The 25086-nt window shown below is 44.0% G+C and overlaps 1 protein-coding gene across 3 annotated transcripts in view; it reads right to left on the bottom strand.

Moving 5' to 3' along the window:
- Positions 1 to 25086, bottom strand: part of ptprk (protein tyrosine phosphatase receptor type K) — an 877717-nt gene that overhangs the window by 652935 nt on the left and 199696 nt on the right. For all 3 annotated transcript variants that reach the window (XM_072499228.1, XM_072499225.1, XM_072499226.1), the window contains exon 3: positions 7929 to 8200. In XM_072499228.1, the coding sequence (XP_072355329.1) occupies positions 7929 to 8200 (272 nt within the window). The remainder of the gene's footprint in view (positions 1 to 7928; positions 8201 to 25086) is intronic.

Below are 25086 nucleotides of genomic sequence, written 5' to 3'. Positions count from 1 at the left end.
TGGTCCCAGAATGGTTCAGGTGAAGACCGTCCCAACGGTACAGGTCCCTCCTGCCCCAGTACTGATGCCAATGCCCCATGAAATGGAATCCCACTTTCCCGCACCACTCCTTTAGCCACGTGTTAACTTCCCTAATTTTCTCAATCCTATGCCAATTGGCACGTGGCTCGGGTAGTAATCCAGCGATTATAACCCTGGAGGACCTGTTCTTTCATTTAGTCCCTAGTGTTTGATAATCCCCAAACAGGTCCTCTTTCCTAGTCTTACCTATGTTGTTAGTCCCAACGTGTACCACAACAACTGGATCCTCCCCCTCCCTCTCCAAAATCCTTTCAAGCCGATCAGAGATGTCCCTCACCCTGGGCACTGGGCAGGCAACATACCATGTGGGACTCTCGATCTGGCTTACAAAGGATGCCATCAATCCCCCTAATTATAGAATCCCCTACAACTACCACTTGTCTTTTTGCTCCCCCCTCTTGAATGGCTTCCTGTACCACGGTGCAGTGGTCAGTCAACGCATCCTCCCTACAGCCCTCTTCCTCATCCACACAGGGAGCAAGTACCTCATACCTGTTGGACAAGGTCAAGGGCCGAGGCTCCTCAACTCCTAAACTCAGGATCCCCCTACCTGCCTCCCTTGCAGTCACACCACTCTGTCCCTGACCACTGTCCGAATTAACAGTACTTATTCTACCGGGTGTGACTGCCTCCTGAAACAAAGCGTCCAGGTAATTTTCCCCCTCCCTGATGTGCCGCAGTGTGTGCAGCTCGGTCTCCAGCTCATCAATTCTGAACCGAAGTTCCTCGAGCAGCCAACACTTGCTGCAGATGTGGTCACTGACGGTCTCAATGGGATCCACCAGTTCCATCATCATACAGCAACAGCACATCACCTGTCCAGCCATATTCAATTAGTTAATTAATTTAAATAATACATTAAAAAAAAATTTTTTTAATATAACCTCGAGGATAAACCCGAACACCAACAAATACACAGCCCTCTCTCGCCACTCACCCGAACTCAGTCACTCACCTAAACTCAGATGCACTCTGTTCCAATCAGCACTCCGTGTCTAAAGGTACTCCTGCAACACCTTTTGTGCACTCACCTCTCCCTCCCAGCACTGTCCCGGCTCTCTCCTCCCGCGCTTTTTAAATCTCCCAGCTCTCTCCTCCCGCGCTGTTTTCGCTGTCACTTCTGATAACTGCAACGCAGCTTTTCCTGAAGTAGCATTCAACATCTTTTTAAAATTTATCATATGTTTCCAGGGACACATTGGTTTTTCAAAGACTCTTTCAAGGTCACAACTTCTTTTGAATACCTTTTCTGCCTGTTGTTATGCCTGGCTGTTCAGCTGGTTCAGTTTTCCAATTCTCACTTTGGTTTGCTAACCATGGAATTGAGGGAACTCACTTACTCCTGGTACCTTTATGGCATCTCTGAAATTTGTTCAGATCTAAACCAGTTTGACTCATTTAAGACTTCAGTTTAATATGCTTTTTCTTTTTTTCCCCAATTAGGGTGGCCACGTCAACCACCGTGCACCTCTTTGGGTTGTGGACGTGACGAATGTGCAAACTCTAAATGAGCAGTGACCTGGGAGCTGGGATCGAACCCAGGTTCTCAGTGCCACGAGGCAGCAGTGCTAACAACTGCACCACTGTGCCACCCGAATGGAGCATTTTCAAAGGTATCTATTCAACTTGAATTTCAAATGTGAGCAGTACTGTATGTACTCAGTCTCACATTAATCCTGTATGTGCCACACCGATATACCACATACAACCAACTAAGAATGGCCCCTTACCATAACAAAAACCAAGGCTCTCTGATACCACATCACTTTGGGAGAGCTACTGTCTGATCCCATACCTGTGTTGTGAAGTCATCTCTATACCTATCGCATTAACATCTGAACGTACACCAAGTCCAAAAAAGGCCATTTTATTGGCACTAAGTTGGTAAATTGGAAAATACATCAGGAGGGAGTCACGACGAGGTAGGAAAAGCCAATATTTGTATAGTGAGGCAACCAAGATGGAAAAGCCGCCGAGGTGGATGCCAGACGCCAGAATGTGGTAACGAGAGGAATGCAGAAGCAAACCAACTGGTCGGGTGCAGAGAATGGACCTGGCTGAAGCATGAAGTAAATAGGGGCTTGAAAAGAGGTCAATATCACAGGAATAAATCTTAGAATTATTCCAATCAAAATTAAACCCAACCTGTACCAATATAAAGGACTTGTGAACAGAGCCACAAAACAGAATTTGGAGGTGCAGCGGTACCATTCACTTTTTGGAGGACTTTAAGACAAGTAATATAGAAAATGATAAAAACCTAATGAACTCAAAACATCTAGATGTAGCTTAGCTATCAAATTTGTAGCACTGAAACTATAACCAACAGGAAATACACGGGAGATGCAACAATTTGAATAGCCATTAGTCAATCTCCCACTGTAACAGCAGCAAGTCAAGATCAAGTCCAACATTTAGGACAACCAGGTTATAAGACAATGGGATAACTAAGCCCAAGCAGGGGAGAAGGGAGGAGGAGAAAGGGAAAATAGGCACGGTAGACAAGAAGGGGGAGAACGCGGAAGGGGATTTGGGCACAATGGCAAAACATGGTGCCTGGGCCCTTTCTTCACAGCATAAGAGTAAGAGTGGTGGGGACAAGCTGTGGAGTGGGTTAAAATGCAGATAGCAGCAATTTGGAACGGCAGTGGGGGTGGAGAAGAGCGGACAATAGTGAATATGGAAGGGTGTTTGCATGCACGTTAAACATATTTCAATTAAGAGGTTGCTGGTGGTACTTCCATTCAGTAGAAAGATGTTGGTAATAATTCACAGAGAAGGAAAATTTGTGAACTGATGTCCCATGTTGATGATAACCCAATTTCAGGTGTGTTGGGGGCAAAATGTCAGTTCAGCAGGGTGGGCGGCCACAGTCTAATTGTTGGCAAGTCAGGGGATTGGTGGTCTTGTTTCTGCTCCACATTTAGAGGCTCAGTAACCCCACTGTTTTATAACCCGATTGTCCTAAATGCTGGACTTGATCTTGACTTGCTCTTCTTATGGTGGGAGAAGTTTCTATGCTACAAATATGATAGTTGAGCTACAGCTAGATGTTTTGAGTTAATTAAATATTCTTGCTCAGTCCCATAGGATGGATGGTGGTTCGCACTCGTGCCTCACAGCATCAGGGACCTTGATCAACGCTTGGAAATTCCATCAAGGACCTGGGTTCGCTTGTGACCTTAAGTGACTGTGTGGAACTTATACATTCTCCCTGTGTCGCGTGGGCTTTCTCCCACAGTCCAAAATGTCCAGGTTAGGTGGGGCTATTGCGATAGAGCGGGGCAGTATGCCTAGGAAGGGTGCTTTTCGGAAGATGGGTGCAGACTCCATGGGCCTCTATGTGCACTGTAGGGTTGCTATAGATTCTAAAACTCAATTTTTTCGATTTGAACTGAGGGAAACAAATGGTTTCTGATGAGATCAGTACTTATAACCCAGTGATTTCTCCCCCCCTCAAGGGCACTGGTGGAATTTCCAAGCGTTGATCAAGGAGCTGCTACATTAGTTATTATAATAAATTGGACATGTAGCAATCCAATTACAGCCCCAACAAAACCATGAGACAATCATCCTATTTGATAGATAATAGATTCAACATTGAATTTCTAGCGTAAAATTGCACTGATATTGAATGCTTCCTGAAGCCAACACTAACTCAAAAGGAACACAATTACTTGTCTCCCACCCGCCCACCACCTGCAATTTACCTTAAGGCAACACAAACCTCCAATTAATACAGCCATTGTTTCTTTCAAATGCTGCATTTAAATTAAGCATCTGAATGTTTCAATCAACAGCTCACAAGGTAATAAGTAGAGAACCTTGTTCTGTGTAACATTTTAGTTGAAAGTCTGCCTTCAGCTGAAACTAGCAATTAGACTAAAATCACATCTTAGCTCTGAATATAGAACCATACAATTATCTGTAGTACTTATTGTTGATTTTTTAGAAACAGAATCCCTATTTTACAATATGAAGATATGGTCATCAAACTGGCCAGTAGAAATCCTGCTATCTAATCATATCGAACCAAAAGAGCAAACCAATATTTCAGATTTGGAAAAATCTTTTTGATCTTCTCTAATCAAAGTCATAAATTACAGCCTCTATCACTGCAACCATGCTGCATTACTGCAGTCTCCTCTGTGCATTTGCCTTCAACAACACTCCTCGCCTGGTCAGCTTGGTTCCAAGCTCTTACCTGTTCAATCGCAGCCAGAGCATTTCCAACAGTGGCTCCTCTTCCGATTGCCACACCATTGCCTCCACTATTCCCCAAATATCTATCTTTGTGCACCCATCTCCTCTTCTTCCATCTACATATTTGCGGCTGAAACTGAATTCATAGTATCATATTCCAAAGATGTGCAGGTTAGGTGAATTGGCCAATGATAAATTGCCCTTAATGTCCAAATTGCCCTTGGTGTTGGGTGAAGGTGTTGAGTTTGGGTAGGGTGCTCTTTCCAAGAGCCGGTGCAGACTCAAAGGGCCGAATGGCCTCCTTCTGCACTGTAAATTCAATGATAATCTATGATTAATCTAGGACAAAGGTTCGGCACAACATCGTGGGCCGAAGGGCCTGTTCTGTGCTGTATTTTCTATGTTCTATGTTCTATGTTCTATGTTCCACAGTTCTACATCCCCATCATCTCTCTCAATCCTTTGATTGCCTCTCTATTGTCCGATTATTTGCCTGACTCCCAGAACTAAATGAGCCACAGCTTCTACCAATTAAACATTGGGAAAATATTTTGGAAAAAATGCTTAAACAATACAACTTGGTACTTATATTTGTGCCTCCAGGAAATTGAATTCCTGGTTGTAATATTTAACTAATGCAGCGGAATTTTAAAGTTTCCCCTTCATTATGTCTTATCCACTCTGTAATCTACTCAAAATATTTTGCTTAAAATTATATTTGATTGCACATGGGTGGGGTTGGTGGGTAGGTGGGAGGATATGCGGTGGCAGCAATTCAGTGGGCAGAAGGAGGGGAAAAAATACATCAAGCTCTCCAAGTACAAATGACAAAAATGGAGCCATTATTTTAAACTCAGCAGGAACAGAGCAGATTTAGGCCTGATGCATAATTTACACCTCAACAGATTTTACATTGCATTGGCTTCAGAGTGAGGCCAGGTGGGATTGGTGTAATCCCATTGGATGTGCTACATTACATTTTCCTCCCATGTATTTTACATCTTTCTTGCTCATTGAATTTCACCACCCTGGATCCATGCACAAGGCAGATTATTGATTTGCAATCCTTTGCCAGCAATCTGAAAGGCTGAAAATACATGCTATGAGCAATGAGTAGGAATTTCCATGCATCTCTTTGGGACAAATCACGCCAGTAGCTGTCTTGGCAACATAGCCAATGGGTAGGGGAGAGCATACAAAAAATGGTCAGAGCTCAAAAGACTTCTCCAAACCTGGAATGTTCATCTCAGAAAGGACTAGAAAAAAAAGTCACTTTTGAGGATTATGGAGATGGTAAAACCAAATAAGTTCATAGGTATAAATGATATTGCCAGAGGACAACACTCAAATTAATTTGCATTATAGCTGCCTATTGCCAATGAAGTACCGTTTTCCATTTCTCAGCATCGTAGGGGGGTCCAATAAGCAGCCAAATCTTAGATGTGCATGAGATTTGGATAACTAATAAAGGCCCTGTTTTAAGTAAATAAAAGGTCCTCATGGGGAAAATGAAGTAAATGTATTCTTCCATTGCTTTGCCATTCCTATCTCCTGGTAAGGAAATCAAATTAGTTACAATGAATTATAGGAAAAAAGTTGTGTCTGTCTTACCTACAAATAATTAACTGCTGATTCAGCAAAACAGACTTGTTTTCTTGCCGGCATCCAGGAGTCTCTTAATATTCAGAGAACTCATTACTTATCCAACCATCTTGCAGACATAAAACTGGAAACAATTTATTTTCATTTTGGAAGTGTAAGTTGGAGGGCTGGTAGACTTATGATTGCAACACAGATTTTCAAGTAGTTTTTAAAGACAGTTACAAGGGTTTAATGTTGCACTTAGGGTTGATTAGACAGAAAACCTGGAATTTAACATTCCATAGAATGCATAGATTCCCTACCGTGCAGGCATTCGGCCCATCGAGTCTGCATCGTTCCTCCAAAAGAGCACTCTATCTAGAGCCCAATCTCCTGCCCTATTCTTGTAACCCCGCACGTTAATCATGGCCAATCCACCTAACTGCACATCTTTGGAATGTGGGAGGAAATCAGAGCACCCAGATGCAACCCACAGAGACATGGTGAGAAAGTGCAAACTGCATGCAGAGTCACCCACAGTCGGAATTGAACCCGGGTCCCTGGTGCTGTGAGGCAGCAGTGCTTACCACTGTGCCACATGTCTCATCAATCATGGGATAGAAATTATATTACTTCACTGGATCGATAGAACTAAGTCATAATCAAAATCTGGCATGAGTATCATCTAGCGATATTTTGGCAGTTGTAAAAATCCCTTTCCAATTATGATTTCTAATGAAGAAAGTTCCTCCTTACCACAACTTTACTTTTGTCTTATAGGTTTTTATTTTTAAAAAGAGCTTGCAGAACATACCTCTGCACAAGTTGAGGAGATTTTGATATTTGTAAATTTAGTGGTTAAGACAAGCTGTTTCTGACAGCTGCCCTTCAGAAATTCAATGGTTATCAAGGGGATGAATTGGACCCACCTCCTGAGGCCGCAAAGTAAATGTTGCCCAATCGTCCCAAGGACAAAATTGACCCTGGCCTCTGAAAGAAGACACCGTTCATTTTCAGTTATGTTATGCACTACTGTTTGACAGTTTCATGAAGAAAAATATTCCAGGACTTCAGACTGAATTTGTCCATCTGCTACAAGTTGATTATAACGCCTTGGTAGATCTTGATGTATTAATTCTTCACATGCACACTGATCTTTAAATTATTACAAATTAACTGGGAATTTTTTTGCAATTTGAAGATAAGTGTCTGAATGAATAAACTATTAATTAGTACATCTATTGCGAAGAAAGTCCTATTGCACTGTTTAAGTTACATGTTGTTGTATTCTTCAGATAAATTTAAATGCCACCACAAGAATAAAGCTCCAACAAATCTCCATCTCCGAGCACAAAGTCATGTAATATGATTAGCAGAACCCTGGAGTCACATTAAATTAAATCATACCATTCCAGGGTTTTTACTTTCACTATTCTAGCCAAGAAAATTCTTCCACCTGCTGGTCATTTTGTGAGAAAAATATTTCCTGATACAAGTCCTAATTAAATTTGCGCTTTACTAGATTTAACCTCTGGTGTCTTGTTTTACTTACTTTGGCTTGAAATAATTTTCCAGATTTATCTTTTTGCATACAGTTTACTATTTTTGCATATGAATGTAAAATCACCACTCAGATCTGTCCATTCAGGCTGAAGAGCTCAATGTTCTCCATGTACAATTATTTTCCTTTTAAAGGAATCTTCCAAAACTGGGATCAGCAACCCCTCTGAAAACTCTAAAATATGTAAATCTTCCTTCTATCTACCTGACCAGACTGGACACAGTAATTAAGGATCAATTTTAAAATTGTGCCATACAGTTCGATCCTAGTGTCCTCTGATGTAATTTCCATTACATTGGGCATAAAACATTCCATTACATTTGTTGATTGGTACTCTGCATTGGTTGAACATTTTGAGCAACAAACCCCAAGAAGAAAACTGGTATATGGTCAGCTTCATCATCAACTATTTCAACATTATTCATGAGGTACACGTGTTGCCCACTTTTCCTTCCAATACCTGAAAACTCTTGGCTATACCGTAATGGGGAACCACCATTACCTGATATTCATTTGGCCAGAAGGTGCTCACTGCCAGCTCAGCCCGATGCCATTCTTCTCCCTGAGAACCCGTCACATTCCAAATAGGATTCACAAAGGCTCCCTTGTTCACTCGGACAAAAATGTTCAGTGTTCCTGGGTTCAAATAATCTTTACTGTGCAACCAGTAACTGAAATCTATGCAGTGAGTGTCATTTTCCTTCATCAGAGGAAGCAGGAGTCGCGCTTTATCTCCTGACCTATGCTGAGAAGAATCAACCATCAAGAAGGATCCTGTTGGAAAAACAAAAACAAACTCAGTTACACATTAAGTAATTCATAAAATATTGAATATTCAAGACTGACTATATGCACGAGTAAGAAAAATGTTGCTTACTCTTCACTCAATATGCCATAGATGCAACAGTTGAATTAACGTTTCCTTTTAGAATATTTTAGCTTGATGTTTAAGAATAAGCATCAATTCTTCCAAGACTGCAACAACACTTTATAAAACTAGAATTATTTTCTTCAGTACATATACTGAAAGCATAAAACAGCTGTGAAGGTTTCAAAGCCATACCTATTTATCTCCCCAACTAAAGTGTGCATCCAAAGTGATAAACGGATAAATATTTGTGCTTGTACAGGGATTAATTGGTATCCAGAGGCAATTAGCAAACAGTGCTCAGAAGTTTAAACAGCAGTAAAACCTGTTTGCAAATTGAAATGATCAGAATTTCTAAATCAAAGAATGCCTGGGAATCATTCCAATTGTTGAGGTTTTAAGAATGACTGGGCAGAGCTGATTAATCTGCTTTAGTCAGGAGATCCAAGTCAACAAACATTTTGTTTCTTTAAACAGTGGCAATCAGAGCCTAGGTAGAGTGCTCTTAGGGAGGGGCAGCTCCAGGATTTAGATGTTTCAGGTGGGATAGAGGAGGATGTAAAAGGCGTGGCAGAGTTGCGCTACTGGTTAGGGAGAATATCACAGCTGTACTACGGGAGGACATCTCAGCGGGCAGCGAGGCTATATGGATAAAGATCAGGAATAAGAAAGGTGCAGTCACAATGTTAGGGGTTTAATACGGGCCTCCCAACAGGAGATGGAGGAGCAGATAGGTAGACAGATTTTGGAAAGGAGTAAAAGCAATAGGGTTGTTCTGATGGGAGACTTCAACATCCCCAATATTGACTGGGACTCACTTAGTGCTAGGGGCTTGGATGGGGCATAGTTTGTAAGGAGCATCCAGGAGGGCTTCTTAAAACAATATGTAGACAGTCCAACTAGGGAAGGGGTGGTACTGGACCTGGTATTGGGGAATGAGCCCGGCCAGGTGGTGGAAGTTTCAGTAGGGGAGCATTTCGGGAACAGTGACCACAATTCAGTCAGTTTTAAAGTGCTGGTAGACAAGGATAAGAGTGGTCCTAGGGTGGATGTGCTAAATTGGGGGAAGGCTAATTATAACAATATTAGGCGGGAACTGAAGAACCTAGATTGGGGGCGGTTGTTTGAGGGTAAATCAACATCTGGCATGTGGGAGGCTTTCAAATGTCAGTTGAAAGGAATTCAGGACCTGTGCGGAAGAAGGATAAATACGGCAAATTTCGGGAACCTTAGATAACAGGAGATATTGTGGGCCTCGTCAAAAAGAAAAAGGAGGCATTTGTCACGGCTAGAAGGCTGGGAACAGACGTAGCCTGTGTGGAATATAAGGAAAGTAGGAAGGAACTTAAGCAAGGAGTCAGGAAAAGGGGTCACAAAAAGTCATTGGCAAATAGGGTTAAGGAAAATCCCAAGGCTTTTTATACGTACATAAAAAGCAAGAGGGTAGCCAGGGAAAGGGTTGGCCCACTGAAGGACAGGCAAGGGAATCTATGTGTAGAGCCAGAGGAAATGGGCGAGGTACTAAATGAATACTTTGCACCAGTATTCACCAAAGAGAATCGTAAGTTTGAAGACGACACAAAGGTTGGTGGAATTGCAGATAGCGATGAGGACTGTCAGAGGATACAGCAGGATTTAGATCTTTTGGAGACTTGGGCGGAGAGATGGCAGATGGAGTTTAATCCGGACAAATATGAGGTAATGCATTTTGAAAGGTCTAATGCAGGTAGGGAATATACAGTGAATGGTAGAACCCTCAAGAGTATTGACAGTCAGAGAGATCTAGGTGTACAGGTGCACAGGTCACTGAAAGGGGCAACACAGGTGGAGAAGGTAGTCAAGAAGGCATACGGCATGCTTGCCTTCATTGGCCGGGGCATTGAGTATAAGAATTGGCAAGTCATGTTGCAGCTGTATAGAACCTTAGTTAGGCCACACTTGGAGTATAGTGTTCAATTCTGGTCGCCACACTACCAGAAGGATGTGGAGGCTTTAGAGAGGGTGCTGAAGAGATTTACCAGGATGTTGCCTGGTATGGAGGGCATTAGCTATGAAGAGCGGTTGAATAAACTTGGTTTGTTCTCACTGGAACGACGGAGGTTGAGGGGCGACCTGATAAAATGAGGGGCATAGACAGAGTGGATAGTCAGAGGCTTTTTCCCAGGGTAGAGGGGTCAATTACTAGGGGGCATAGGTTTAAGCTGCGGGGGGCAAGGTTTAGAGAAGATGTACGAGGCAAGTTTTTTTACACAGTGGGTAGTGGGTGCCTGGAACTCGCTGCTGGAGGAGGTGGTGGAAGTAGGGACGATAGTGACATCTAAGGGGCATCTTGACAAATACATGAATAGGATGGGAATAGAGGGATACGGACCCAGGAAGTGTAGAAGTGCTACCTGGGGGTGGCAACAAATTGTATTAGTTAAGTTGTCACGGTGTTTTAATTTTGTGCTTGCCAAATTTCTGCTTGACAGGTATAGGGTTAAATTCTGTCCACAAACCCAAGAATCAAGCACTTGTGTCAGCTGTTAATTACAGAATAGAGATTTCAGTACACTGGTCCAAGAACTGCACCTCAGAAGGACTTACTGAACCAACAGCATTTTCCATTTCTGGCACACACACAACCATGTGGCTTTTCTCACAGAAAGTGTACACATTTAGCAGCAAATTAGATGCAAGTTTGCAATCTGCGCATATATTCAACAGGAACTGTCACAGCCAGCCCATGAGAATTATTCAACCTAACCTGTTCCAGCCAGCCCATGAGAATTATTCAACCTAACCTGTTCCAGCCAGCCCATGAGAATTATTCAACCTAACCTGGGCTGGCTGTAACAGATAAAGAAAGGGTCTAGAATTTCACCTGAGAGGGTGACTGAATTACAATTTTGTTCTGAAAGAAAAAGAATGCCACCAGCTGATTGGTTAAATCCAAACCCATGGAGAACACACAAGTAAACTACCTGAACCTACCAAGGAACACACCTTCCATTTTCAAGACTGTGGGCACCAACGAGGCAATGCAATGCTCCATGTCAGGCAGCCCAGAGACTGACCCAACTGGCAAGATGGGGCATCAGGCCAGAGCAATAATCACTCACATTATTCTTCTGGATCCCCCAAAAGAGCACGTAACAGCAATTTTAGCCTTTTTGGGCCTCTTCTGCTCTACCGCCTAGTTGTAATAAGTAGAGAGCCACAATTTCATCGGTAGGCCATTCAAACTGCAGCAGGCCCTTTTGTGTCCAAATGTGTTTAAAAGGATAATGACGGGAGTGTTTGAGGGGAGGATGGAGGGGACTAATGACTGCTTGATAGGCCAACCAATTCTTTTTAACAATATGTTAACATAATATTAGGGCAGCACGGTGGCGCAGTGGTTAACACTGTTGCCTCATGGTGCCGAGGTCCCAGGTTCAATCCCGGCTCTTGGTCACTGTCCGTGTGGAGTTTGCACATTCTCCCCGTGTTTGCGTGGGTTTGCCCCCACAACCCAAAGATGTGCAGGCTAGACGGATTGGCCACGCTAAAGTGCCCCTTAATTTAAAAAAATGTTAACATAATATTTTGTCAGTACACAATGCCACGAAAGACCACAAGAACGAAGCTTAGTGTGAACATGAAGTACATGCAGTATATACATTTTTCCATTACCGGACTACTGCTTCTTCTTACACTGGTATTTGTAGAAATTAAACTGCAGTTTTTACCAATGGAAACAAGATCAGAATGATGCCAACTCATTCAAATGCAATTATTTGATAACTGTACAGCTCAAGTGGAATATGGATTTCATAATCAGATCCTGGATAATAAATAAGTCGGCATGAATTTTTAAATAAACTTCACGCATTGGCCCAGTTGGGTTTGACATTCTCACAAGTATTGAACAAATTAGCTTTTAATTTCCACATCTGTACAATCTGCTTTGCCCTAAAGCTGTAACATCAGGCGAGCCCCAGATAGCATTTGCAGCAATGTCATCATGCCACTACATCTGTTCAACATTTTCAATCTCTAACCATACAAATAACAAGAGCCACAAGTGTACCCTATTATTTTGGAGATGAAAATATACCACTTCCACTACCAAATTGGTTTAATATTGATTTCGTGATCTTTGCCAGGTTAAAATTAGGTGAATTTATTCCTTTAATTAGTAATCCATAATGAAGGCATGAAAAAATCTTAATAAACCAAATTGAACTAAGGAGCTGTACTACATCACTGCAGTCTGTGCAGAAAATATTCATAAAATGGAAGTATGCAGTTGCTCAAGTAGATATTTGTGTATGATTGAATATTATACTGTTCACTTAAACACAAGGAGGCTCAAGAATTAAGTATTGTAGGGCAACAAGTAAAAAGAAAATAAATAAGTACGGCATCAAAAACTCTGAAGTTGCAGCTAAAATGTGAATTGTGCTTCTAATCTAAAGCACATCCAGCATTATCTGCTTGGATTTTCAGTTTACAGCATCAAACAGTCCAGTGTCTATTACAGAAATAAATTTCCACCTGGACATGATCTTTCATTCTCTCCCTTTAAACAAAAATTGGGACGAAAACAATTATATCAAAAACCGATAACACGGTAAAATAGCAAATGTACATTTGATCGATTATCTATTTTTGTCCTTGGCATTGTTGTACCTTTAAAACCTCTGTCTAATATGTTCGACCAGTTTACTCAAAGTTTTACCCAGGTGTCTTTATGTACAAGATGGACAAAACAGGTTCACAGTTTAACACAATTTTATTCACAATCCTATTATGCAAGAAAATATGACTCAGACTCACAGCTAAGCTTTGGGTTTACCCGCACTTAGTAAAGGGGGCTGACAGGCTTCGATCACTCAATGTTGATGTCTTCTCTGGGTTCGAAGCCCAGGGCCCTTCTTGCGATGGTTGTGCCTGGGCAACTCCCAGCTTCTCGCTCAAGATGTGTTCGATGCTGCTTTCTTAAACTGGGAAGCTTGGATTGAGTCATATGTATATGTCCACCACCGGCCATTGTCCTATTCAGACCCACTGGTTAATGGTAAATACAGGATACTCCTGTTTATCGATGATGGTTCAATCAAGACCCATTGTCCTCTGAAACTCCCTTTGACTGACCAGCCATCAGCTCATTAAGGAGTCTGATGGCTTCTTTTGTCTGTTCTTCGTCCTGCTGCAAAGTTGATCACCTGTGTCTGGATGTTTGTTACATATTCATAGACTTGGAGTGGGTAATCAAAGTCCAGATCACAATAACAGGTTTATGCTTTGACTTGCATGCTTTTGATCGATCCCAGCCAGGGTTTCATGAGGCAGATTCTGTTCCTGGCCTATGTGTCTCTTCTCAGCCTTGTTTTCAGTCCCACAGCATTAATAGGACTATTCAAGAGCACAATTTATATTCTTCATTCCAGGGATTTGCATGTGGATTTTGCTTTCAGAACTCATGTTTGCCTCATACCACCTGATGAGTGAATGCATAAGCCCTCCCTCTACCCCCCAATCCATTTTCAATGCAGTTTTGATCATCCATTTTCATTCATGGCACATGTTTGGCAGGGTAGGTTCCACAATGAGGCTGTATGAAAATGAATTATTTTGGACAAAACATTTGCTTTCCATAAGTACATGCAGTTTAAAAACAAAAGCTTTATAGAGAACATTGTAATCTCGTAGACAATCCCCAGGTCTATAACTATTTTATTGGATGTTGAGATGCCAGCGTTGGACTGGGGTGAGCACAGTAAGAAGTCTTGCAACACCAGGTTAAAGTCCAACAGGTTTGTTTCAAATCACTAGCTTTCGGAGCACTGCTCCTTCCTCAGGCGATTGCCCCGGCGGTATTGAAAGCAGTGGCGGAGGTGCGGGAGCAAGGTGAGGTGCTGAAGGAAGTAGAAGAGACTATATTGCAGCACAGTGATCAACTTACCTCGATGGGGAAGGAGATGCAGAAGGTGATAGAGATCAACAAGGGTCGGCGAGCCAAAATGGACTTGGAAAACAGATCCAGGCGACAGAATCTGAGGATTGTGGGTCTGCCCGAAGAAGTGGAAGGCCCGAGGCCGACTGAGTATTTTGCCACGATGTTGGTGAAGCTATTGGGGGAGGGGGATGATCCCTCCCGATATGAACCGGATCGGGCTCATCGGTTGTGGAGGCCTGTACCAAAGGAGAGTGAGCCGCCAAGAGTAGTGACTGTGTTTTCGTAGGTACAGTGTGAAGGAGAAGGTCCTGTGCTGGGTAAAGCAGAAGCGGGTGGTGCAGTGGGCTGGAGCTGGTATACACATATATCAGGACTTTACGGTGGAGCTGGCGAGGAGGCGGGTTGCCTTCAGCCGGTGAAGAAGGCACTGTACATCAGTAAGCTGCAGTGCGGCATAGTATACCCAGCTAAGTTGAGGGTGACCTACAAATCCAAGGACTTTTATTTTGGGACGGTGTAAGCAGCAGAGGAGTTTGCGAAGGCAGAAGGACTGTGGCTGAATTGAGAAATGGTCATGTACCGATGTAGCCTCATGTAACTGTATTTTTCCACTGCGTGCTGGTGTATGTGCTAAATGAGCCAACGTTGTATATATTTGGACAAGGGAAGAGATGGGACTTTCACTTGCAATGATGGTTCTTTGGGGCTTGGGTGTGTATGCGGGGTTTGTGTGCTAAAGGGGATTTCTTGGTTTTCCTGGGACCGGGCAAGGGGGAAGGAGACCCGGGCGGGGGCCTCCACGCTGGCCGGTTTAAGCCGGCCAGTGAACGGGAGTGAGGTGGGGGGAGGGGCTGCGGCCATCGGAGCCTGGCAGAACAGGTTCTGATGAGTTTAGCCGGGGTGGAAAGTTGGGGGGAAGGAACAGAGGTTGGGGGGAGAGGTTTTAGAAGAGGAGGTGGAGGGGAGGAGTCGGGGAGAGTGGGGGGGGGGGGGGGGGTTTATAATTCATGGGTGTCATTTACGGTACTCTTTTGGGATTGGATGGCATTGAATGTTAGGGGGGGGTGGACTCTATAGGTCAATGGTGACCATAGGTGATTCCGGATTCCTTTTTCTTTTTTCCCACGGTGGGAGGGTTTGTTTTATTTGATGCTGATATTGTCAGGTGGGGCGTTGTTTGGGGTGGTGGGAGGATGGGACTGTTGTTGTTGATATTTGTATTTGTTACCGTTTACTGGTGAGGTATTATTGCTAATTTCTCCTTGGTTCAATTGCTCTGTTTTATTACCTTTGCTCTCGAGTCGCCAGGTATCTTTATGATACCGCCACGAGGTTCAAGTCGGAGTAATGATCAATAACCCAATACACCGATTAGTAAGATTCAAATCAAAGCACATTTATTATACACAGTAATCGCTACTCATGGACAGATTCTACGTCTAAGCTACTATTGCAATTAACAGGCCTATAGTTAACTTCGGACTGGCCCACCAGGTCAGGGGAACAAATGACCTTTTGTTCAGGTTCTGAGTCTGCGGGATTCGAAGTTGGTAGCTAGGAGCGCCTATCTCGTAGCAAGCGCTGAATTAAGACTTACTTTGTTCGGGGGGTCATTGCACCGGTCACGGTCAATGTTGGTTGTGTTGCTGGGTGACCTGGGCAGGACGCAGAGGTGAAGAGAGCGATTTGAACTTGGGGCTTAACTCTTATAGTCCCCAGGGGCTTCCCGCCTTTCGGGGTGGATCCTGTACCTGGTCCCAAGTGATTGGACTTTGTCCCAATCGCTTGGTTCGATTTCTCCAATACTGGAGCGGTTCCCTGATCGATGGGCGGTCTTGAGGTGCTCGTTCACCTCCTTTGTGTTGGCTCCTGCTGGCGCCGAGGAGTCTGGCTTTGCTTTGTGTGTCCAAAATGTTACTTATTGTTCCCGGGGATTGCTCATCAGTATGTAGATGGCTGCTACATTGTTATGGTGATGGTCGCTGGTATCGATGTTGTCTGGCCTTTGCATAGGTAAATACACAGCAAACCTGCAGCTGCTAGTTTCTGTCTATGTTGGCTGACTTTCCCATCAGCCTTTGCCGTTCGCCATTTTAAATCGGGAGCTGGCCAATTTAGGTGGCTACATAAATTCTGAAGAAAATGTGAAAATGGAGAATAAAAATAATTTTCAAAAAAAAAAAAACAACCTAGAATTATAAAATACCTACAAAGCAGAAGGAGGCCATTTGGCAGATTAGGTCTGCACCGATCCTCTGAAAGAGGACACTACCTCGGCCCACTCCCCCGCCCTACCCACAGAACTCCACCAACCTTTGGACACTTAACCTGCATATCTTTGGGCTGTGGGAGGAAACCGGAGCACCCAGAGGAAATCCATGCAGACACTGGGAAAACAAAAATTCCACACAGTCACCCAAGGCTGGAATTGAACCCAGATCCCTGGCACTGTGTGAGGCAGTGCTAACCACTGTGCACCCTGCCACCTCTACATATCATTTCTAGTTCCTGCTTCAAGGAGAAATACGTGCCACCTTTTGGTGCAGACCGATGTATAAATAGCACATTAATCATACATGAATTCATGCCACTTGATTTCATGAATCACAACCTCAATATGAAGGGTCAATCATTTAGGACTGAGAAGAGGAGAAACCTGTACGCTGAAAGCTTTCTGAATCTTTCAAAGTGTCTGCCACAGAGGATTGTTGATGCTCCCTATAAAGGCGGAACTAAACAGATCATTGGTCATTCAAGGAATTTAGGGATGTGAGGAGTTGGCAGGAAAGTGGAGTTGAGGCCAGAGATCAGCAATAACCATACCTATTGACAGAGCAGGTTTGAGCGTGCACTCCAGCTCTAATTTGATATGTTCTGAACTAATACCGCCAATGGCAACTTTAAGCAGCATCAATAATTAGTTCTTCCAGTTGGTTGTGCAGAGAGGACCAAAATGAGCAATGATCAGGAAAAAATAAATTATGCAGCAGAATTAAGATTTGTTTTTTCAATTTAAAATCAGCAGAAATAGGTTAGCTCATCATTTGGATTATGAATATTATTTTTGAAGATGATAATTTGGAGTTTGTCCAAGTGGAACGTAAAAATGAACTAAAATCTTCTTTGATTTCCAACTCTACAGATTTATCTTCCTATATATTTTTGGGGCTGGATTCGCCAATCCTCAGTCACATCTTTGTTGGCGGCATGCCGTTTTCTGGTGGTGGGACACTCTACTCCTGCTGCGTGCCAATGGGATTACCCATTGAAGACACCCACACTGCCAGGAAACCTGCAGGCGGGGCTGCTCTGCCAGCGGAAACAGAAAACCCAATGGTCAGAGAATTCTGGCCTTGAAGACTGGGTTCTGTTTTATTCAGAATCACAGAAAAATACGGCCCATCGAGTCTGCACCACCACATGAAAGACACCTAATCTGCCAAACCAATCCCATTTGCCAGCACTTGGCCCATAGCCTTGAATGCTAAGGCGTGCCAAGTGCTCATCCAGGCCATTTTTAATGGATGTGAGGTAACCCGCCCTCTCAGGCAGTGCGTTCCTGACCTTCATCACCCTCTGAGCAAAAAGATTTTCACTCAAATCATCCTTGAACCTCCCGCCGCTCACCTTAAACTTATGTCCCCTTGTAACTAACCCTTCAACGAAGGGGAATAGTTATTCCCTATCCACTCTGCCCATGCTCCTCGTAATCCTGTACACCTCGATCACATCACCCCTGTCTTCTCTGCCCCGGGAGAACAACCCAAGCCTATCCAACCTCTCTCCACATCTTAAATGTTCCATCCCAGGCCAGCCACCTGGTGTAACGTCTCTGCACCCGCTGTGGCCTCACCAATGTTTTATATAACGGCAACACGACTTCCTTGCTTTTGTAATCTATACCATGATTGATGAAGGCAATGTACCATATCCTTTTTTCACTACCCTATTAACCTGCCCTTTTTACCTTCAGAGGTCTATTTACAAACATGCCATGGTCTCTTTGTTCCTCAGGACTTCCCAGTGTGGTGCCATTCATTGAATACTCCTTGTCCATGACAAACTTAAATTGCACCATGTTGTGGTCGCGAGCACTAAAATGCTCCCCCACCATCACATCAACCACCTGTCCAGCTTCGTTCCCCAGAATTAGGTCCAGCACTGCACCATCCCTTGTTGGATCCTCCACATGTTAAGTTAAAAAGCTCTCTTATGTACATTTTACAAACTTGCTCCATCTAAGTCCTTAACACAATTCCTAACCCAGTTAATGTTGGGGAATTTGAAATTACCCACTTTTATCACCCTGCTATTATTTTGACACACTTCTGCAAATTTTGCACATATTTGCTCCTCAATTCCACGCTGATTATCTGGTGGTCTTTAATAAACACCGAGCAATGTGGCTGTCCCTTTTTATTCCTAAAATCTGCCCACAAAGCTTCATTTAACGCCAGCCCCAAAACATCATCTCTCCTTACTGTAGTAATTGATTCTTTAACTAATAGTGCGATTCCCCCCCCCCCCTGTTTTACTCCCTCCTCTGTCCTCCCTGGAAATTCTGTATCTCGGGATGTTAAGCTGCCCCTCCGTCAACCACGATTCCGTGATGGCTACTATATCAGAATTCCACGTGTCAACCCTCGCCCTTAACTTATCCGCTTTACCTGTAATACTCCGGGCATTAAGGGTCCATTCAGCCTCGCCTTCCTCTCCTGAAACTTACTGCCGCTGTATTCTCTCTGACCTGATTGCTTTTCTATGTTATACCATGTCCCCCTCCCCCTGCCAAATTAGTTTAAACTCCTCCCAACAGCACTAGCAACCCACTCACTCGTAAGGAGGTTAGTCCCGCTCTGGTTCAGATGTAGACCATCCCGCTTGTACAGGTTCCAACTTTCCCCAGAAACTGTCCCAGTGGTCCAGGAATCTAAAACACTCCCTCCTACGCCAACTCTTAAACCACGCATTAATCTGCTCTATTCTCCTATTTCGATACTCGCTATCGCATGGCGCTGGGAGTAATCCAGAGATTACAACGCAAGAGGTCCTGCTTTTTAGTCGACAGCCGAGCTTCCTGAATTTCTGATGCAAGTCCTGATACCCCTTTCTACCCATGTCATTGGTACCAACATGTACCCACAACCTCTGTCTTTTCACCCTCCCCATTCAGGATGCCTTGCAGCCGTTCAGTGACATCCCAGACCCTGGTACCAGGGAGGCAACACACCATCCTAGAGTCACATTGACAGCCACAGTCATGCCTATCTGTTCCCCTAACAATTGAATCCCCTACCACTATAGCCCAGCCATTCTTCCCCCTCCCCTCTTGTGCAGCAAATCCACCCATGGTGCTATTAGGTTGGCTGCCAAACTTTGTACAGTTAACCTCCAGAATACTATCCAAAACGGCACATGATAGAAAGGGGGATGGCCACAAGGGACTCCTGCACCGCCTGCCTATCTCTACTTTTCTTGGTAGTCACCCATGCCCTCTCCGTTCAATCCCCACCTGCGGTGTGACCACCTCATTGAAAGTGCTATCCATGACCTGCTCAGCATTGCGGATGTTCCACAGTGAATCCACCCGCAGCTCCAGCTCCAAAATGCAGTTAGCCAGTAGCTGTGGTTGGACACATTTCCTGCACACTTGGTCACCAGGGACAACTGGAGCTTCCATGATCTGTCACATACCATGGGTGCGAGCTCTCTTGCCAGGACTAGACCCCTTATTTACACACTTTTACAAAAGACTAAGCTATACAAGTTAAAGTAATCAAGTTTTCTTTTTACTTTTTTTTTAAACCTGCCTTTGGTTTAGAGAACCCTCTACTTATGATTTAGTAAGTAATTAATTAGGTTTAATTAGTTTAACAATGTCTTACTTTCAAGTTGAGAGCAGATTCCCAACCAGCCAATCAAGTCATCGTTTTTCAGTGACGTCCTTTTTTTAAAATTTTGTTTTACCTCAGTTCAGTTACTCAGTTTACTTACAGTTGTCTGGAACTCCTCTTCAGTTTCACCTTCTCCCAGTTCCACCTAACTCCCTATTTTCATGCAACTGCAAAATGCACTCTCACTCAGCCAAAGCAGTACTCGGTGCAGACCTCCCAAATAATGTGCTTACGTGTTTTTTTTTAAAAAATGCACAAACATGCCAACAAATATAACAATCTAAGACAATTGAGCATGCTTTCACATGCGATTAAATCAGCAGTGCATTCAGCCGTGCACGTCACTTCCAGATTTACACTACCCTGTAGAGTCAACAATAAAATTGTGAATATCCAATTTGGTACAGAAATTCCTGAGAATGCTCTACACAACCTAATTTATTGTACCTTTGCAGATACATTTAATCATTTTATGATGGAAGAAAAACACCAATTCCACTCTGTAATGAAAGGCAAAAATTCAATCTCTCCAGTTTACGAGAGAGTCTGGTAATATTGGTAGAGCGAGTCACATGCATAAACGTATCGTGCACAACAAAATTTGAGCTGTTGAGCGTTATGCACTGCGCGAATCATGATTTAGTCATCAAGGAAGATGTCTTTACATTTTAAACCCAGATTTATTAAAAAGGAGTCCAATACAAATCATAAAAGCTGATTAAATTGGATGAGTAGCTAGTACAAGAAACGATCCAATGGAAATGTATAAGCCTGATGATTGTCAAAAATATAAAGCATCAACCAGTGTTCATAACTACAATGGCGAAGATCAGGTACTGCCTGCAATGGTGTAATTTGATTGACTATATTTATAGCAAAGAAAAAAAATCTCACTCGAGTTAGAGTTGGCTAAAGGCAGCATGCAGCTTTGAGAGACAACGTGGAAGATGCTAGGGAGATGCCTGGACCTAACCTTGTTACACCAAACTCAATAGGATTTGACTAGTGTAGGGTTATTTAGCTCATTGTTCCACAGGGACTTGTGCATCATCTTTGACAATGTGAGTAGTACAGCAAATAAAGTTCTGGATTAATACGCTGGTTAATACCTTCCTGCGTATAGTATCGTCAACATACGTGATTAGAGGGCTAATAGTTAGTTAGGCCAGCGCACACATTTGTGTTATCAGGTCTGTTGTCACAGTCCACTTTCACAGAACTAATCACCTGCCAAAAAAAGATCCAACCATCTCCATCTATAAGGGCAGCTTGGTAGCACAGTGGTTAGCACTGCTGACTCACAGCGCCAGGGACCCAGGTTCGATTCCTAACTTGGGTGACAGTCTTGTGTGGAGTTTGTACATTCTTCCCGTGTCGATGTGGGTTACATCCGGGTGCTCCCATTTCCTCCCACAAAGATGTGCAGGTTAGGTGGATTGGCCATGCTAAATTTCCCCTTGGTGTGCAAAGGTTCAGTGGGGCTACAGGGTAGGGTGGAGATTGTGCCTAGGTAGGATGTTCTTTCAGAGAGTCGGTGCACACTCTATGGACTGAGTGGCCTCCTTCGGCACTGTAGGGATTCTCTAATTCTACGATAAATCCAGGTGATGACAGTTGGGCATGGATGACTTCCTATTCAGCCCAGCACATTTGGCGTACTTAAAATGGTCTCTCTCTTCTTTATAGAATCATAGAGTCATAGAATTTACAGTGCTGAAAGAGGCCGGAATTCTGGCCTTTGCGTCCCTGGTAGCCCGTCGAAAGATTCTCCTTCAGTGGAAAGATGCGAGGCCCCCAAGCGTGGAATCTTGGATCAGCGATATGGCAGGGTGCAGTAAATTGGAGAGGGTGAAATTCTCCTTGAGAGGGTCAGTACAAGTGTTCTTTAGGCGGTGGCAACCGTTCTTAGACTTTCTGTCAGAACGATAGACATTGGTCAATGGCAGCAGCAGCTCGGTGGGGGGGGGGGTACTTTATTTTTGTTTATGTTATTTACACTGGAGGGTCTGAAGGGGTGTATACACCTGTTGTGTTAAGTTGGGGTGTTAATGTTAATTTATTGTTTATGTACGGGGGGGGGGGGGGGGGGGGGGGGGCGTTGGGTGGTTGCTTTTTTTAAGATTGTGTTTTGTACTTAATCCTATTGGGTTCTTTTTTCGTTCTCATTTTGTTATTGATATTTTATGAAAACCTTTAATAAAAATTATTTTTTGAAAAATAAAATTTTACCCAATCGGCTCAGGTAGATAGATTTTTGAACAGTTTTTGAGCAAATCCATCTCTTTTCTCTGCTTCGAGAACTGCACAAACCAAGCTTGGACTATACACTCTTCAAGGAATTCAAGTGTGTTTAGATGTGACTTATCAAATGATGAAACTCCTACAAATCACATCAAAAATACCTTGCACGAACCAACTTCAATGGTTATTCAAATAAAAACAGGGCATTGGAGTACTTTAATTTTGTTGCCTGAATCCAATGGGACAGTTATGCGAGAGAACAATGTAGGCGATTGTGAGGTAAAAGCAGGACATTGATAATGGATTGCAAAGTGTTAACTGGATCTTTTTTTAAATTCATTTACGGGATATGGGCGTCACTGGTTATGCCAGCATTTATTGCTCATCCCTCGTTGCCCTTCAGAAGGTGGTGGTGAGTTGCCTTCTTGAACCGCTGCAGTCCTTGAGGTGGAGGTACACCCACTGTGTTGTGAGGGAGGGAGTACCAGGGTTTTTTTTCCCAGCAACTATGAAGGAATTGCAATATATTTCCAAGTCAGGATGGTGAGCGACTTGGAAGGGAACTTCCAGGTAGTGGGGTTCCCAGGTATCTGCTGTTCTTGTCCTTCTAGATAGCAGTGGTCACGGGTTTGGGAGGTGTTGTCTAAGGAACATTGCAGATGGTAAATAAGGCTGTCACTGTTCGGCGGTGGTGAAAAGATAGAATGTTTATGGAGGGAGGAGCAATCAAGCGGGCTGCTTTGTCTTGAAAGGCGCCGAGCTTCTTGAGTGTTGCTGGAGCTGCACTCATCCAGGCAAGTGGAGAGCATTCCATTGCACTCCTGACTTGTGCCTTGTAGATGGTGGACAGGCATTTGGGACGGGGGGGGGGGGGGGGGGGGGGGGGGGAGAAGGAGAGGAGTTACTCGCCATAGGATTCTTGGCCTTTGACCTGCTCTGGTAGCCACAGTATTAATGTGGCTAATCCAGTTCAGTTTCTGATCAATGATAACTCCCCAGGATGTTGATTGTGGGAGATTCAGCAATGGTAATGCCAGCAATGGTCTGCTCCTTGCAGAGAGGATAGATCCTCTCTTGTAGGAAATGGTCATTGCCTGACACTTGTGTTGCAAGAATGTAACTTGCCACTTGTTAGCCCAAGTCTGGATATTGTCCGGGTCTTGCTGCATTTCGACATGGACTGCTTCATTATCGGAGTAGTCGCGAATGGTGCTGAACATTTGCAGTCATCCACAGACATCCCCACTTCTGTCCTTATGCTGGAAGGCAGGTCATTGATGAAGCAGCTGAAGATGGTTGGGCCTAGGACACCACCCTGAGGAATTCCTGCAGTGATGTTCTGGAGTTGAGATGATTGTTCTCCAACCACTACAACCATCTTCCTTTGTGCCAGGTACGACTCCAACCAGCAGAGAGTTTCCCCCTGATTCCTATGGATTTCAGTTTAGCTCGCACTTCTTGATGCTGTATTCGGTCAAATGCTGCCTTGACAGTCATTCTCGTCTCAACTCTGGCATTCAGCTTTTTTCCCCCATGTTTGAACCAAGGCTGTAATGCGATCTGGAGCCGAGTCACCCTGGCAGACCCAAACCAAGCGTCTGTGAGCAGGTTATTGCAGAGTAAATGCCGCTTGATTGCACTGTTGATGACTCCTTTCATCACTTTGCTGATGATGGAGAATAGACCGATAGGGCGGTAATTGGCTGGGTTGGATTTGTCCTGCTTGTGTACAGGACGCACCTGGGCAATCTTCCACATTGCCGGGTAGATGCCAGTGTTGTAGCTGTACTGGAACAGCTTGGCTCGGGGTGTGGCAATTTCTGGAGCACAACTCTTCAGTACTATTGCCTGAATATTATCAGGACCCAGAGCCTTTGCAGTATCTTTTTAAAAAATAATTTACAGTGCAGAAGGAGGCCATGAGGCCCATCGAGTCTGCACCGGTCCTTGGAAAGAGAACTCTACTTAAGCCCACACCTCCACCCTACCCCCGTAACCCAGCAACCCCACTTAACGTTTTGTGCCTTCTGTCATTTCTTGAAATCATGTGGAGTGAATTGTATTGGCTCAAGACTGACATCTGTGATGCTGGGGACCACCGAAGGAGACCAGGACCATCCACTAGGCACTTATGGCTGAAGATTGTTGCGAATGCCTCAGCCCTCATCATATGCACATGTGTGTTGGGCTCCTTCGTCATTTGAGGCTGGGGGGATATTTGTGGAGCCTCCTCCTGCAGTGAGTTGTTTAATAGTCCACCACCATTCACGGCTGGATGTGGCAGGACTACAGAGCTTAGATCAGATGTGTTAGCTGTGGAATCGCTTAGCTCTGTCTATTACTTGCTGCTGATGTGGTTTGTCACGCAAGTAGTCCTGTGTTGTAGCTTCACCAGGTTGATACCTCATTTTTCCCTCTTGTTGGTTCCTTCACCACCTGCTGCAGTCCCAGTGTAGCAGCTATGTCCTTTAGGGCCCGACCAGCTCGGTCTGTGGTGGTACTACCTAGCTACTCTTGGTGATGGACATTGAAGTCCCCCACCCAGACCATATTCTGCACTCTTGCCACCCTCAATCCTTTCTCCAAGTGGTGTTCAACATTTGAGCACTGATTCATCAGCTGATGGTGGCCAGTACGTGGTAATCAGCGGAGATTTCCTAGCCCATGTTTAACCTGAAGACATGAGACTTTATAGGATCCAGAGTTGATGTTGAGGACTCCCAGGGCAACTCCC

This window comes from Scyliorhinus torazame, chromosome 4 (assembly GCF_047496885.1).
Source record: "Scyliorhinus torazame isolate Kashiwa2021f chromosome 4, sScyTor2.1, whole genome shotgun sequence".
Taxonomy (NCBI): Eukaryota; Metazoa; Chordata; class Chondrichthyes; order Carcharhiniformes; family Scyliorhinidae; genus Scyliorhinus; species Scyliorhinus torazame.
Note: the sequence above shows the minus strand (reverse complement) of the source record. Positions and strands in the feature narration are given on the sequence as shown.